This window comes from Macrobrachium nipponense, chromosome 39, assembly GCF_015104395.2.
Source record: "Macrobrachium nipponense isolate FS-2020 chromosome 39, ASM1510439v2, whole genome shotgun sequence".
Classification (NCBI taxonomy): Eukaryota; Metazoa; Arthropoda; class Malacostraca; order Decapoda; family Palaemonidae; genus Macrobrachium; species Macrobrachium nipponense.
The window spans coordinates 12,776,061-12,792,024 of NC_061099.1; the positions used below are offsets into that span (position 1 = coordinate 12,776,061).

General features: G+C 45.3%; 2 protein-coding genes across 2 annotated transcripts in view; both read left to right on the forward strand.

Annotated features, from left to right (window-relative positions):
- LOC135210138 (dynein intermediate chain 3, ciliary-like) overlaps nt 1-15,964 on the forward strand; it is a 131,695-nt gene that overhangs the window by 12,108 nt on the left and 103,623 nt on the right. The gene's annotated exons all lie outside the window — the stretch shown is intronic.
- LOC135209911 (raf homolog serine/threonine-protein kinase Raf-like) overlaps nt 10,362-15,964 on the forward strand; it is a 54,388-nt gene continuing 48,785 nt past the window's right edge. The window contains exons 1-2 of the mRNA XM_064242651.1: nt 10,362-10,818; nt 13,179-13,297. Of these exons, the coding sequence (XP_064098721.1) occupies nt 10,362-10,818; nt 13,179-13,297 (576 nt within the window). The remainder of the gene's footprint in view (nt 10,819-13,178; nt 13,298-15,964) is intronic.

The window sequence follows — 15,964 nt, forward strand, 5'->3', positions numbered from 1 at the left end:
GTCTCCTCCAGAAGAGGAAAGTTCAGAAAGGAGAACGGAAACTCAGATATATCCCGAGTTGGAGGAAAACCTCGGATGATGACGATCATGGAAGAGAGGGCTTGTCCAACTATAAGGTGTTGACTACCCTGCTTCTTGAGGAATACGGAGACGAGTTGACTCCGGCTGCTCCTCCTTCTCCACGCTCGCTCTTTTCTAGTGCGAAGGCGAAGAAGCCCTCGTCTTTTCTGAAGATGAAGCCCACCATCTCGATGAAGCGGCTTTACACGCCTTAGACTCCTGGATGAAGTCGAAGAAAGACTTAGTCAGGACAGTATTTTGCATGCCTCCAGCAAGGTTAGCTGGGAAAAGAGGCATATGGTACAAGACGGGGGAGAATATGGGTATCGCTCTCCTTTACAACAGAGGCAGATTTTTCGAAGTTAGTTGACGCTTCAAGGACGTCCAAGTCTTCAATTCTGCTCGAATTACATGGAGTATTTCAGAACTGGATCATCTCCTCAAGGGACTCTTCCATGTATTGGAAGTCTTCAACTTCTTGGATTGGTCCTTGGGGTGATGTCCAAGAAAGCTCATGATTCAGAGGGAATCGAACCTGAAGCCGTTATGCATTTGTCTTGCATCGACAAAGCGGTACAGGATGATCTTTGAAGTCTCTTCATATTTGGAGTAGGTCTTTTAAAAGAAAAGGACGGTGTATGGCGCCTTCTTAACAAAGGCAGTCTCGCATGCTCAGAGGGCAGCTCTACTGTATGCACCTCTGTCTGACTATTTGTTCCTTCTCAGTTAGTGAAGGGACGTGGCTCACTCTTTAACTGAGAAGGCGACGCAGGATCTTCTGACGCAGTCGGCTAGGAAGAAGAAACCTGCTTTAGTTTCTGACAAGAAAGAACCTAGCACTTCTATGCAGCCTTTCGAGGTGGTCCGATCTCCAGACCTCCCGCAAGAAGGAAGGCTCCAGAGAAGAGAGGTAGGTCCGCCTTTCGTCCCTTTAAAAAGGGAAAAATGAAACATTTCTCCTCCAAGCACCAGTAGGTTGCAGGCTCCTGGGATTCGTGGAGGCCTGGACACTGATAGACGCAGACGCGTCTTCACTGGAATATCATAAGGAAGGGGATATCGTATCCCTTTTCCTGAATACTCCGCCCCTAACGTCAATACCAAATGGGAACTATCAGCCAAGTACAAGGACCCTGTGCTGAGGGATACTCTCGATCGATGGTGGAACAAATGTGGGACAAGAGTGCAATAGAACTAGTACTGGATCAAAACTCCCCGGGGTTTTACAATCGCCTTTTTCTAGTGGCGAAAGCCTCGGGAGGCTGGAGACCAGTACTAGACCGTCAGCTCTCTGAACAAATTTGTCAGAAGGAGAAGTTCTCCATGGAGACTTCTGCTTCAGTCCTAGCGTCATTACGACAAGGAGATTGGATGGTGTCTCTAGATCTCCAGGACGCCTACTTTCACGTCCCGATCCACCCTTCGTCGAAGAAGAGTACCTCCGTTCATGACGGGGGGAAGGATCTTTCAGTTCAGAGCCTTGTGTTTTCGGCCTGTCCACAGCTCCTCAGGTCTTCACAAGCCTGATGAGGAATGTGGCGAGATTTCTTTCATCTCAAAGGAGTGAATGTCTATATGTATAGATGACTGGCTCATCAGGGCCAGATCGGAGAGACAGTGCTTGGAGGACCTAAAGTTAACTCTGGATTTGACCAAGGCGTTGGGATTGCTTGTGAACCTCGAGAAGTCTCAGCTGACCCCCAGACAAGACCTAGTCTATCTGGGGATTCGATGGATTCTCGGGGTTTTCGAGTTTTTGGTTTTTCCTTCGCAAGAGAGAACCGCAAAAGGTTTGAGGATAATCTCTCTCTTCTTAGAGAAGCAACAAACGTCAGCGAGGGAATGGTTTGAGCCTTCTGGGGACGCTTTCCTCGCTGGAACAATTCTTCCCTCTAGGAAGACTTCATATCCGTCCACTTCAATTCTTCCTCAAGAAGTCTTGGAGCTGGAAAACCGGACAACTGTCGGACGTTTTTCCCATTCCAGTGGAGATAAGGCACCACCTACAGTGTTGGTTGCTACCTCTGGAAGAGAACAAAGGGATCTCTCTAAGAACACAGAACCCAGACCTAGTGTTGTTGCTCCGACGCGTCGGAGACGGGTTGGGGAGCGACATTAGGCTCAGAGGAAGTGTCAGGCACCTGGGAACCAGCACAGGTGTCCTGGCACATAAACTGCAAAGAGCTCTTCGCCGTACACCTGGCCTTGAAGAGCCTAGAACCTCTGGTGAGAGACAAGGTAGTGCAAGTAAACGTGGACACCACACCGCACTTGCCTACATTCGGAAACAGGGAGGGACACACTCCTCGTTCCTTTACGAACTCACGAGAGAACCTATTACTTTGGACGTCTCACAGGAACATCTCCCTGCTGACAAGGTTCGTACAGGGAGTAAGGAATGTGAGGGCGACAGGCTCAGCAGGAGGAACCAGGTCCTCATCAGAATGGACTCTGCACGAGGAAGTGTGTCTCGATCTCTGGTCTCTGTGGGGAACTCCTCATGTGGATCTCTTCGCAACATACATTTCAAAAAGGCTCCCAGTGTTTTTGCTCGGTCGTGGAAGACCCAAGAGCGATTATGGTAGACGCCTTCCTGCTAAACTGGTCTCGAGTGGACGTTTACGCTTTTCCCCCATTCAAAATCCTGGGGTTAGTAATGAAAAAGTTTGTGGCGTCAAAAGAGACGAGGATGACATTAATAGCCCCCTTTTGGCCGGCCCAGGAATGGTTCACGGAGGTGGTAGAGTGGATCGTAGACTTTCCAAGATCCCTACCAGGAAGGACGGATCTTCTCAAACAACCACACTTCAAGAGGTACCATCAAAACCTCCCGTCCCCCTCTCGCTCTGACTGCCTTTCGACTATCGAAAGACTTGTCAGAGCGAGAGGCTTTTTCTCGCGAAGTGGCAAGCGCGATCGCGAGAGCTCGCAGAACCTCCACTACGAAAGTATAACCAGTCGAAGTGGGAGGTCTTTAGAAGGTGGTGTAGAGCCAGAAGTTGTCCTCCTCCTCTACCTCTATAGCGGAAATTGCTGATTTCTTGCTATTCCTGAGAGTAAAATCTCATCTAGCCGTATCCACAATAAAGGGATACAGAAGTATGCTCTCGGCTGTATTCAGTAACAGAGGATTAGATCTGGCAAATAACAAAGATCTTCCACGATCTCATAAGATCTTTTATTTTGGGAGGGGACTTTCCATAAAAGCTTACTAAGGAACCAGTACCTCCGAACTGGAACTTGGACGTAGTCCTCAATATCTGTCTTCGGATAGATTCGAGCCTCCGCATCTGGCATCATTTAGAGACATAACTAGAAAAATGCCTATTTCTTTTATCTTTAGCGACGGCAAAAAGAATTAGTGAGGTTACAAGCTCTGCAGGATAAAGTAGGATTCAAGGGAGACTCGGGTATTTGCTCGTTTAAGACCCTGTTTTTAGCGAAAAACGAGAATCCCACGAATCCCTGGCCTAGGTCATTCGAAGTCAAAGGGAATGTCGAGTCTCGTAGGCAGAGAAGCAGGAGAGGTCTCTATGCCCTGTTAGAGCTCTGAAGTTCTATCTTCAGAGGAAGCGTCAGTTGGGAGGCTCTAGACAAGGTCTTTGGTGCGCGGTAAAAGACCCCACAAGACTGATGTCGCCAAGAATGCTCTAGCGTTCTTTGTAAGAAACGTCATTACGGACGCTCATAAGGTCTGTCCTGACGAACAATTACAATACTGAGAGTAAAAGCTCATGAAGTAAGAGCGGTTGCGACGTCTCTCTCGTTTTATAGAATATGTCGCTTAAAAACATTATAGATACGACATATTGGAGATGCAACTCAGTATTTGCATCTCATTACTTGAAAGACGTGCGTGTGACGTATGAGAAGTGGCTTTTCTCTAGGTTCCTATCGTATCGGCAGATACGATTCTGGGTACGGGAGCCGACACCAATCCTTAAATGTATATACTGTTCTTCTGTTTGGATATGGTCGAGAATCTCTTCGAACAATGGAGGATTCAGGCTCGCACGGGCGGCCGTCTATGTTGTTCATAAGAGAATTCTCGTAATATCCAATTAGTTGAGTAAAATTTTTTTTTTTGAAAAAATTATGTATGTGTGCGTAGTGGTTTTTGAGTTACGGTTGTTGTGACGAGTTCGGGGATAACTCGTAACAATCCTTAGTTCTAACATATGGTTAGGATCAGGTGGTCGGGATTGGTTGTGTGCTCCTTCATAAGGTGTATTGTCATATAAGTGGATCAGCACCCATTGACAAAGTCCTTTTAGGCTCTGCTGAGTAAGTGGGTAAGACCCCATCGGCAGACCCACAAGAACTCTTGGCCATAGATCACATATCTCGCTAAAGTTTCTTGAGGTGATGCAGACTACTGGGCAAACACCCACGAAGTCTACCACCTATCAGGTAGGAACCAAGGTTTTATTTATACCTACAACATATGTTGTTTACCTGTCCATTCCATATAGTAGCTGTCTCTTACCCTCCACCGAAGGGTGCCAATCAGCTATGTATATATCTGACAGGTAAGTTGATTGTATGAAAATGATATTGTTATGTTACAATAAAAAGTTTCATACATACTTACCTGCAGATTATATACAATTAAAGGTCCACCCAGCCTCCCCGCAGGAGACAGGTGGAAGAGAGAAAATATGATAGAAACGGGGATGGTTCCATAGTCCTGCCGCCCAGGGCAGGCCGGTAGATCACCTGACCTACCTGTAGCGAGTGGCGCGAAATTTGAATTTCTGTCGGGGACGACGGAGTCTTAGCTATGTATATATCTGCCAGGTAAGTATGTATGAAACTTTATTGTAACATAACAATATCATTTTATTTATTTATTACCTACAACGTATGTTGTTTACCTGTCTATTCAGTAAATAGTTGTCTCTTTCCCACCACCAAGGGTGTCAATCAGCTAAGTATATATCTGCTGGGTAAGTTCCATGTACAAAAATGATATTGTTAAGATACAATAAAGTTTTGTACATACTTACCTGGCAGATATATACGATTGATGGCCCACCCAACCTCCCCTCAGGAGACAGGTGGAAGAGAAAATCTGGTTCTAGAACGGTAATCGTTCCTATTCCTGCCACCCAGCGGCAGGGGCGGTAGATCACCTGACCTACCTGCAGCGTGTGCCGCGAAATTCGAATTTCTGTCGGGGACGACGGAGTCTATAGCTAAGTATATATCTGCCAGGTAAGTATGTACAAAACTTTATTGTATCTTAACAATATCATTTTTATGATGAAATTCATAAAAAAACCAGGAATTTGTGGATATTTATCATAGAGATATACCGTTAATGCGCGAATTTCCCACGAATAATGCGGGGAAACGTTCCCAAGAGAAATCCGCGAATGTGTGAGTCCGCGAATCTGGAGAACGCGAATATGGGTGTCCACTGTATATTTGAAAAAGCGCTGTACTAAGTGTGAATTCGCCATAGGTTGAGACAGCCGTAACCCAGGGACTCTCTTATAGGGCATGCTTTGGGGCAGATAACTAGGTCTGAACTCCATTCCATCCACGTTATTCACGGCTGAGTATTCAATGGGTGTTAGTGGAAATGATCGATTTCTGCAGGCATACAAAATAATTGTACAAGACTCATGCTTTTTCTAAAGCTCATGCGGTTGAGTCACTCCTACCCTCTTGTTCAATATGTGCATGGTGCAATACCATTCATGTTTATGAAGCTCATGCACAAGTGGAAGGCTTTCAGCATGTTGTGCCGTTAGCCAGATGCATTCCATGTTGGAGGAATTGGGCAGACCAGCTTGACTACCAGGGGATTGTAGTGAGACTAGTAGTACTTAGTTTTTTGTGGTGGGTTTTATATCCTTTTATTGTAAGTATATTCGTGAGTTGTGCCGTGTGTATACTTGGTTTGCTGCTTTAACTGTGAATGTGAGTTTATTGAACTTAATAATTATTTGAAATAGATGGAAAGAAGGATTTTATGAAAATCAGTTGAAGTAGATGGAGAGAAGGATTTTGTATACATTGGTAAAGGTAGTATGTGTTTTTTTTTTTTTTTTCCAGAACACATGCATAACTGCTGTTATCTAATATCGTGTAGTTTTAGCTTATAATTATTTTGACATATACTCTTTTCATTTGCAATTATTGATCTTGATGACAAAATGCACTACAGGCAAATCCATGGTTGGCAATCCGGTTTTATGGTGCGTGTCTAGTACCTAAGATCGGTGATTTTCGCCGCCAAAATGTGCCAATTTCTGGTTATCGGTACTGATAATAGAGTATGTATTTGCCCCAATACATACCTACCAGAGGCCCCAAAATCCAGTTATCAGCACTGATAAGCCCCAAAAAATTGCTGATTTGTTCATGAAACTTACCTGTCAGACATACATATAGCTGTATTTTTCCGAATCCGACAGAAATTTAAACACTTACGACACACGCAGTGGGAGTCAGGTGGTTAGTACCCATTCCCGCCGCTGGGAGGCGGGTATCAGGAACCATTCCCATTTTCTATTCATAATTTTTCTGTCGCCGGTGCTGTAAACAACGTTTGCAGCACCTCCGTCCAGATTTTGGAAACTTATTGGCTACGTTGAGATATCCCTTTTGGTTTTTTTTTTTTTGGTTATCTGAATTGGATCGGTGGCTAGCACACGTTGACTGTGGATTGATTTGATTTTGGTATTGATTTTTCTTTGATCAAGATGTCAGGGTCTAGTTCAGCTAGCGCTAGATTTTGTTCTAAGTGAATGTAGAGGTAGGCTACTGAAAGCTTCAGTAGACCCACATTCTGTTTGTAAGGTTTTGAGGGGGAATGAATGTACGTTTGAAAGTCGTTGTAAGGAGTGTGAAAGCTTAACAGATTCTGAGTGGAAGGCATATGAAACCTATCTTAAGAAACTTGAGCGAGATAGGTTAAGGAGGTCTTCCTCCAGGAGTGTTTCGGGTAGGCAAGATTTTAATGATTCTCCTGCTAACCCTCCTTCTGTAGTTTATGCTCCTACCCCTTTAGTGTTGCCTCCGGGCCCTGAAGCAGTGTCTGTAGAAGGTAATACTTTATCTTTAATTCTTGAATCGATTCGTAACTTAGAATCAAAAGCGTTGGCTCTGGAGAGCAAAAGTGAAGTTATAAAGTGCAGTGAACAGTGCCCCTTGTGTAGTAGAGGGTGCGTCAGATTCGGCCTCATTCCGCTCTAGACCTAGACCTCTGCTTGACTCCCAGGTTACGGGGAGAGAGCATGTCGAAAGTCGAAGGAGGGTTACGAGGAACCCCCACCGATCTGACGTGCCTTCGGCAGCTTCTGACGAACCTACCCAGACTGCCAAGGAGCGTGCGCGTGCACGTCTCCTCAAGGAGTGCTTTTCCTCTTCTGAAGCTTCCTCCCCGCGCAAGGGTGGAGCTCTCATGCCTGCATCAACGATCCGCTTGAAAAAGGACGGCTTCGTGTTTTTGGGACGCTGTTCACGTCCAAGTTGTCCTCCAGAACTTTGCTCTTCGCCTGATAGTGCGTTTGCTGCTTTTCCTCCGCAGAAGAAGCGTAAGGATTCTTCAGAGGCGGAGTCTTTCCTAGATGACTCTTTCGAGCGCCGCAGTCGCTCTAAGGTGCGTGAAGTGGCGGTTCCTGGGAGTAGGAAGAAGGCGTCCCCTCGCCACTCTCCTGCTCACAGGATCAGCCCTCCCCAGAAAAGGAGGCTTCACCTACAAGCAGATTCTCCAGTCGCTGCAGCAGCAACTTCAAGATGTAATTTCTTCTAGAGAGACTTTCCCATGTCGCCGTAGGAAGGATGACAATCTTCCTGTGAAGAGGTCGAGGCGTTCTCCCTCTCCCTCTCCTCGCTCGTCTCTCTCTCCTTTTGAGTCTCCCTCTAGAGTTCATTCTGCTCCCCAGCGGCTCTCTAGAGGAGGTGAGAAATTTGTTTCTCGCTCTCGAGAAGCGGTTGTATCCGCTACTATGAAACCTGTAGATAAGAAGCGCGTTTCTTTAGACGCCGAGCGCGCTTCTGTGAAAGTCAAGCTCGCTTCCTTGGACGCCGAGCGAGCTTCGGTGCGAGTTAAGCGCGCGCCAGTGGACGCCAGGTGTGAACCTGTAGCTGTCGAGCGCGCTTCAGCCGGCGCCAGAAGACTGGTATCGGACGCCAAGCACGCACCTACGGATGTCAGTTTTCCACCGCCGCAAGTGCAGGTGGAAGCGGGAACTCTTCCTGTTCGCCGCTCTTTCTCTTTTGAGAAAGCTCGTGACTCTTCCTTACTTCCTCCGACTTCTCCAGTGTCTGAAGAGGAAGTTAGTGACGCTTTCGTCGAAGTGGACGAAGAACAGCAGTTGGCTCCCGTCTCGACGGACTACAAGGTCTTAACTCGTCTGCTACAATCAGTCTTTGCAGACACTTTTCAGCCTGAAGCTCCGCGTACTCCTCCCTCTCAGTTTTCGTCATCCAAAGCTACTAAGATCTCGGGCTTTGTGAAAATGAAGAAGTCGCTTTCTACGAAGCAAGCTTTTCGCAAGGTCCATGATTGGATGGAAAAGAGGAAAGCTTCAGGCAAGACTTCTTTCGGTTTACCACCTTCAAGACTTTGTGGCAAGGCTGGTATGTGGTACGAGACGGGAGAAAACGTCGGAGTTAAGCTTCCAGCCTCGGCTCAAGGAGACTTTGGAAGTATTGTGGATGCCCCCAGAAGATCTTTTCTGTCTTCTTCGAAAGTTTCTTGGACGCTAGTGAGCTAGATTTTCACCTTAAAGGCCTCTTCAGGACACTAGATGGTTTCTTTAATTTTCTTGACTGGTGCCTAGGAGTTTTGGATGCCAGGTCCAGGAGTTCTGATTCCATTAGTCTGGGGGAGCTGTCCAGTGCATTGTCTTGCATGGACAAGGCCGTCAGAGATGGTTCTGAGGAGTTGGCTGCTCATTTCAGCACGGGAGGACTCGCTTCAGAAGAGAGCACTCCTACTTTTGCAATGTTTTTAACCCGCTAAATCGGTCTCGCCAGCGCAAAAAGCGGATCTACTTTTCGCTCCTTTCTCAGACCATCTCTTCCCCCAGTCTATGGTAAAGGACATAGCTGCTAGTCTCCAGGAGAAAGCAACTCAAGACCTTCTGGCGCAGTCTTCAAGGAAACCTACAGCTACTTCGTCTTCTGGGTCCTCTGCTGTGAAGAAATCGAAGCCCTTTCGATCTGCTTCTTCCTCGAAGTCAGCCCCACGAGGAAGAGGCTCTTTCAGAGGCAAGACCCCCTCTCCTTCTAAGAGCAAGAAGTGAGAGGGAAGTCCTTCAGCCACCGGTAGGAGCCAGACTTCTACATTTCGCGAGAGCCTGGGAAGAGAGAGGTGCCGACGCTTGGTCTCTGGACTTTGTCAAAAAGGGGTACAGAATTCCTTTCCTGAAGTTACCCCGCTGTCTTCGACACCAAAGGATTTGTCTCCTTCGTATCAGGAGAAAAACGGAAAGTGCTTCACGATCTACTAGATCAAATGATCGAGAAGCAGGCGGTGGAGCAGGTCTTCGACCAGAGTTCTCCAGGTTTTTACAACCGTCTGTTCCTAGTGCCGAAGCAGTCAGGGGGGTGGCGCCCTGTTCTGGATGTCAGCAGCCTAAACCGCTTCGTTACCAAGCAGAAGTTCACGATGGAGACACCTCAATCTGTGCTAGCAGCCTTAAGACCGGGGGATTGGATGGTCTCATTAGACCTTCAGACGTTTACTTTCACGTCCCCATCCATCCCCGATCAAGGAAATACCTGCGGTTTGTCCTGAAAGGGAAGGTATTCATGTTCAGGGCACTCTGCTTCGGTCTCAGCAGCACGGTGCCGATGGTGTTCACCGTTCTTATGAAGAACGTTGCGAGGTGGCTCCATCTTGCGAAGATAAGGATCTCTCTCTACCTAGATGACTGGCCTATTCGAGCCTCATTGCAAGACCGGTGTCTGGAGGACCTTCACACGACTTTGTCGTTAGCGAGGTCCCTGGGACTTCTGGTGAATCTCGAAAAGTCGCATCTGACTCCTTCTCAATCCTTAGTCTATCTGGGGATTCAGATGGACTCAGTGGCTTTTCGGGCTTTTCCGTCCCAAGGGCGACAACTTCTATGTCTAGACAAAGTGTCAGCCTTTCTGGGGAAAGAAACATGCTCGGTGAGGGAATGGATGAGTCTGCTGGGGACCATTTCCTCACTGGAGAAGTTTGTTTCTCTGGGAAGGTTGCACCTTCGACCACTTCAGTTCTTCCTCTCCAGCAATTGGACTCGCAAACAAGATCTAGAAGAGGTCCTGTTTTTGACGGAAGAAGTGAAAGGGCACCTAAAATGGTGGTCGGATCCAAAGAAGCTTGCGGAAGGACTTTTGCTCAAGCTTTGGAACCCCGACCTAGTGTTGTTCTCCGACGCGTCTTCCACGGGTTGGGGAGCAACACTAGGAGGGAGAGAAGTGTCAGACACCTGGAGAGGGGAACAGGTGTCCTGGCACATAAATCTCAAAGAACTTTCAGCGATTTACCTTGCACTAAGGTTCTTTCAAGAGGAAGTCTCCAACAAAGTGGTTCAGATAAACTCAGACAACACCTCAGCCCTGGCATACCTCAGGAAACAAGGGGGAACTCACTCTCCTTCTCTGTTCGCCATCGCGAAGGATGTCCTGATATGGGCGAAGTCGCAAGACGTCACGATCCTGACAAGATTCATGTCAGGTGTGGAGAACGTGCGAGCAGACCTTCTCAGTTGGCAAGGACAGCTCCTGCCGACGGAATGGACCCTTCATCAGGAGGTATGCCAGTCGTTATGGAAGCTGTGGGGACGTCCTCATGTGGACGTTTTCGCAACTTCCCGAACGAAGAGACTTCCGCTTTATTGCTCCCCAGTTCTGGACCTGGGAGCAGTGACAGTAGACGCTCTACTGTGGAATTGGTTGGGACTAGACATTTATGCATTTCCCCCATTCAAGATCCTCGGGGAAGTAATGAGGAAGTTCGCGGCATCAGAGGGAGCGAGGTGACCCTCATCGCCCCCTTCTAGCCAGCGGCGCTGACTGGTTCACGGAGGTGATGTCCTTCCTGGTAGACTTTCCAAGGACTCTGCCCCTAAGGAAAGATCTACTCAGACAGCCCCACTTTGAGAGGTACCACAAAAACCTCCCCGCTTCTGAGTCTGACTGCCGGTTCAGACTATCAAGAAGTTGGCCAGAGCGAGGGGTTTTCAAGACCTGTGGCTAGGGCGATTGCCACCGCAAGGAGGCCCTCCTCAATCGCAGTATACCAATCGAAGTGGGCTGTCTTAGAAGTTGGTGCAGAAAGAAGGGCATTTCCTCCACCTCAACCTCTGTGAACCAGATAGCAGATTTCCTTCTTCACCTCAGGAAAGAAGTGAAACTAGCTGTTCCTACGATTAAAGGCTACAGAAGCGAGCTTTCTGTAGTCTTCAGGCATAGAGGACTCGACTTAGCGAATGACAGAGACATTCATGACCTCATTAGATCCTTTGAGACTGCGAAAGTTCTCCAACCAAAAGTACCATCGTGGAATTTAGACATTGTACTTAAGTTCCTCATGACGAGTCAATTTGAACCGCTCCATTCAGCTTCGCTTAGGAATCTGACAAAGAAGACCATTTTCCTAACCGCTCTGGCGACGGCGAAGAGGGTTAGCAAAATCCAGGTCATAAGCAAGCATATTGGGTTCAAAGATCATAGTGCGGTTTGTTCCCTAAGTCCTACGTTCTTAGCAAAGAACGAGAACCCTTCCAACCCTTGGCCGAGGACGTTTGAGATCAAAGGGTTGTCGGAGCTAATGGGAACCTGAACCTGAAAGAGTCTTGTGTCCTGTCAGGGCTCTCAATTTATATTTGCAGAGAACCAGAGCATGCAGAGGCTCTTCTGAGAACTTGTGTTGCTCGGTGAAAAAACCAGATCTTCCGATGTCGAAGAACGCACTGGCGTTCTTCTTAAGAAGTACGGTTAAGGAAGCTCATGAAAAGTGTAGTGAAAGTGATATGAAGCTTCTAAAAGTGAAAGCCCATGAGTTGAGGGCTATTGCTACTTCGGTGGTTTTTCACAAGAATATGGCAATCAAAGACATTTTGGGCGCCACTTATTGGCGAAGCAATTCGGTGTTTGCTTCACACTACCTGCGGGAGGTGAAAGCAACATACGAAAATTGCTACTCGCTCGGACCATACGTCGCTGCAGACACTGTTTTGGGGGCAGGAGGTAGCACCCATCCTATCCTTTAATGGTTAGGGAAGTTTTTAACTTGTGTTATGGTTGTGGGGTTGACCGCCTGCGGCGGATCTCCCTTCCATTAGCTTAGTCTAAGTGAGATACCTTTGGTAGGCTATGCCAGGTGGTTTTGTTTTACTTCGTTGCCCTCATTGTATGGTCAATGGTCTAGTCACGTCGTGGTCTCGCCCCTGTTGACAGATCATCTGGAGTGCACCAGCTTTATAGGTCTCTACCTCGCTGGCAACTCTAGTAGCACAAGCAGACTTACGCGGCAGTAACCACGAAGCCAGCTATGCTAACAGGTAAGGAACCAATATATCAATTATCTGCATATATATGTTTCCTAAAATCTTCTATTCTGTCTACTCCCACCACCAAAGGTGGGATTCAGCTATATATATATCTGACAGGTAAGTTTCATGAACAAAATGATATTGCAATGATACAATTAAGTTTGTTCATACTTACCTGGCAGATATATATAATCAAGTACCCGCCCACCTCCCCTCAGGAGACAGTGGAATTAAAATTATGAATAGAAAATGGGAATGGTTCCTGATACCCGCCTCCCAGCGGCGGGAATGGGTACTAACCACCTGACTCCCACTGCGTGTGTCGTAAGTGTTTAAATTTCTGTCGGATTCGGAAAAATACAGCTATATATCTGCCAGGTAAGTATGAACAAACTTAATTGTATCATTACAATATCATTTTTCAATTATCTGCAATTCTCAGTTATCATCAACCCGAAGCCCCACTGATTACCGTGGACTGCCTGTATACATACTGCAGATCAAGTAATAGGTTTATGAACAATATACTATTGACTTTTTCTGTACACTTGTTCTGTTTATAAATGCCAATGATTTTGATGACTTCTCTTGCATGGTTAAATTTAATGTCCTAACAAGCTTGTTTTATTTTACAGTTACAGAATATACAGAACATTATCCATCTTACCAAGGAGTACATAGATGACCTTAACTCCAGGTTTGCCGGATTTCAGCATCCTCCTTCTCTGTACCTAACGGTAAGACCACACATTATATTTTGCTGAATGAAAATTTGTCCGAAACTCCTAGTCTACCATGCTGGAATTGTGTAACAATACTGCAAAGAAAGTACACTAAGTATAGTAATACAAAAAGTTTTAGAGAATTAGAATTAAAGGAAATTCTTTACCGAGTTGTTATTTGATAAGTGAAATAAAAATTAAGGAAATAGTAATGAATAAAAATAATAAAAGGCATTCTAATACAAATTAATAAATAAATCTTTGAGCAGCGCAGATTTCAGGCAATGTATGCTAGCCTAAATTCCTCAAAAGTCACATCAATAAGTGGAACTGTCAGATAAAATTAAAATTCATTCAATGAGAAACCGAGAGCCTTTTAAAAGTAATCATAAACAATTGTATAGATGAACCTTGTTGACCTTGTTTGTATAAATGTTTGTTCCTACACAGTATACAAACCCTTGGTCATTTACATTAGGAATTGCCTACAGCAAAGCTGGAACACAGTCGTTAAAACTCTTGAACAGGGTGATTAGGCAGTAACTACTGTTCGGCAGGCGGGTCTCCCCTACCTGCCTAATATAAAAATTCCACTTTACTTTCGGACATGTTCCGATACAGGTGTTTTCATAAGCTCTTGCATGATTTTCCCGGTGGGGTCTTTTCTTTTTTCTTTTTATTTAGTATGTGTGGGTGTGCAGGACTTTATGTGAACTTGATGTTGAATGTAAGCCCATTTCAGGTATTGAGACAAAAATGGAAAATGACCAGATTTTATAGTTGTTTAGGTAAGAAACTGATGAACGTATTTTTATATTTTGCCTTAGGTGTGTGCCCTAATGGTTTTTAGAATCATAGGGAAATGGAAAAAATCTTATTTAAGGATGTTGGAGAGAAAGGAAGAGTAATCTGTGTTTGTATGTACTGCATGTGTCTCTTCTTCCCAGTTTTAACTCATTTTATATATATATGGGGTCGCCATTGTGAATGAGTCATCTCCGTCGATTTCTGTTCTGTGCATTGTTCTCGTTTACACTTTTCCATAACATATCTTCCCCTACACAATCAAGTCCTCTCTTTTTTGGTCTTCCCTTCTTCCTTCTACCCCGCACTTCCATTTCCATCGTATGTCTTCTAACATGATGTTTCTCTCTTTGTAACAGGTGTCCATACTATCGAAGCCTTGCCTCTTGTATTTTCTTTGATATTTCAACTACCTTTGTCAATCCTCTTATATACTCATTTCTAATCCTGTCTTCCCTTGTTACTCCTGACATCCATCTCAACATTCTCATTTCTGCTACATCCATCTTCTCCTCTGTTTTCCTCATACTTGCTGTTTCTGTTCCATATAACATTGCTGGTCTGACCACCGTCCTATGACACTTTCCCTTCAATTTCAAAGGAACCATCTTGTCACAGAGGACTGCTGATGCAGATCTCCAGTTATTCCATCCTGCTTGAATTCGATGTCTCGCCTCTTGGTCCATGCTTCCACTGTCCTCTAATATGGACCCCAAGTACTTGAACTTCTGTACTCTATTTCTTCCCCACCCAATCTTATACTATTTCCACCATCCTCAGTAATACTGGAACACATATATTCGGTTTTTGATCTGCTTATTCCCATTCTTCTCTCCTCAAGTGCTGCTCTTCACCTCTCCAACCTCCCCTCCAACTCCTCCCTCCTCTTTGAACACAACACAATGTCATCTGCATATAATATACACCATGGCACTGCTTCTCTAACAGCCTTGGTCATTACATCCATCACGATGTTGAAGATGAATGGGCTAAGTGCCAGCCCCTGGTGTAATCAAACTCATATCTCAAATCCATCTGTCTCTCCAACACTGCTTCTCACTCTAGTATACACATTCCTGTACATCTGAATAATTCTGACATACTTTTCTGGCACCATCTTCTCCCTCAAACATCTCCATATTTCTTGCCTTGGCACTCTGTTATTGTCCTTTTCAAGGTCTATGATTACCAGATGCAGGTCTCGTTGTTTTTCCTCTGAATTTCTCCATCAGCTGCCTTATGCAAAATATTCCATCCATTGTGCTGTTTCCCTCCATAAATCCTAGCTGTTCCTTCCCTATTCTCACTTCCTCTCTCAGCCTGCCATCTATTATTCTTTCCAAAATCTTCAATGTGTGAGACATTAGTTTGATAGCTTTATAATTACTGCATTCCTGGATATCCCCTTTACCTTTAAATATAGGTATCAATATGCTTTCCCGCCATTCTTCTAGTATCTTTTCTTGTTAAAATATTTTTACTATCAGATCACACAAGATGTCTACCTCTTCCTCTCTTAAGGCTTTCCAAACTTTGACTGGCATTAAGTCAGGCCTTGTTGCCTTCCCATTCCTCATTCTTTTTAAGGCTCTTATCACTTCATCCCTAAAGATCCCCATTACCATTCCCATGTTTACTTGTCCATCCTCTCTTTCAAGTCTTTCATTTTCTTCTTTTAGCAGTTGCTCGAAATACTCTTTCCATCTTTTCAGGATGTCTTCTTCCTTTTTTTATGACATTACTATTCCTATCTTTCATTTGCTTGATATGGGTGATGTCCTTCATTCTTTTATTTCTTACTTTTGACAGTTTGAGCATCTTATTCAACCCTTCCTTGGTTTCCAGTTCATTATAAACCTCTTCATATGCCCTTACCTT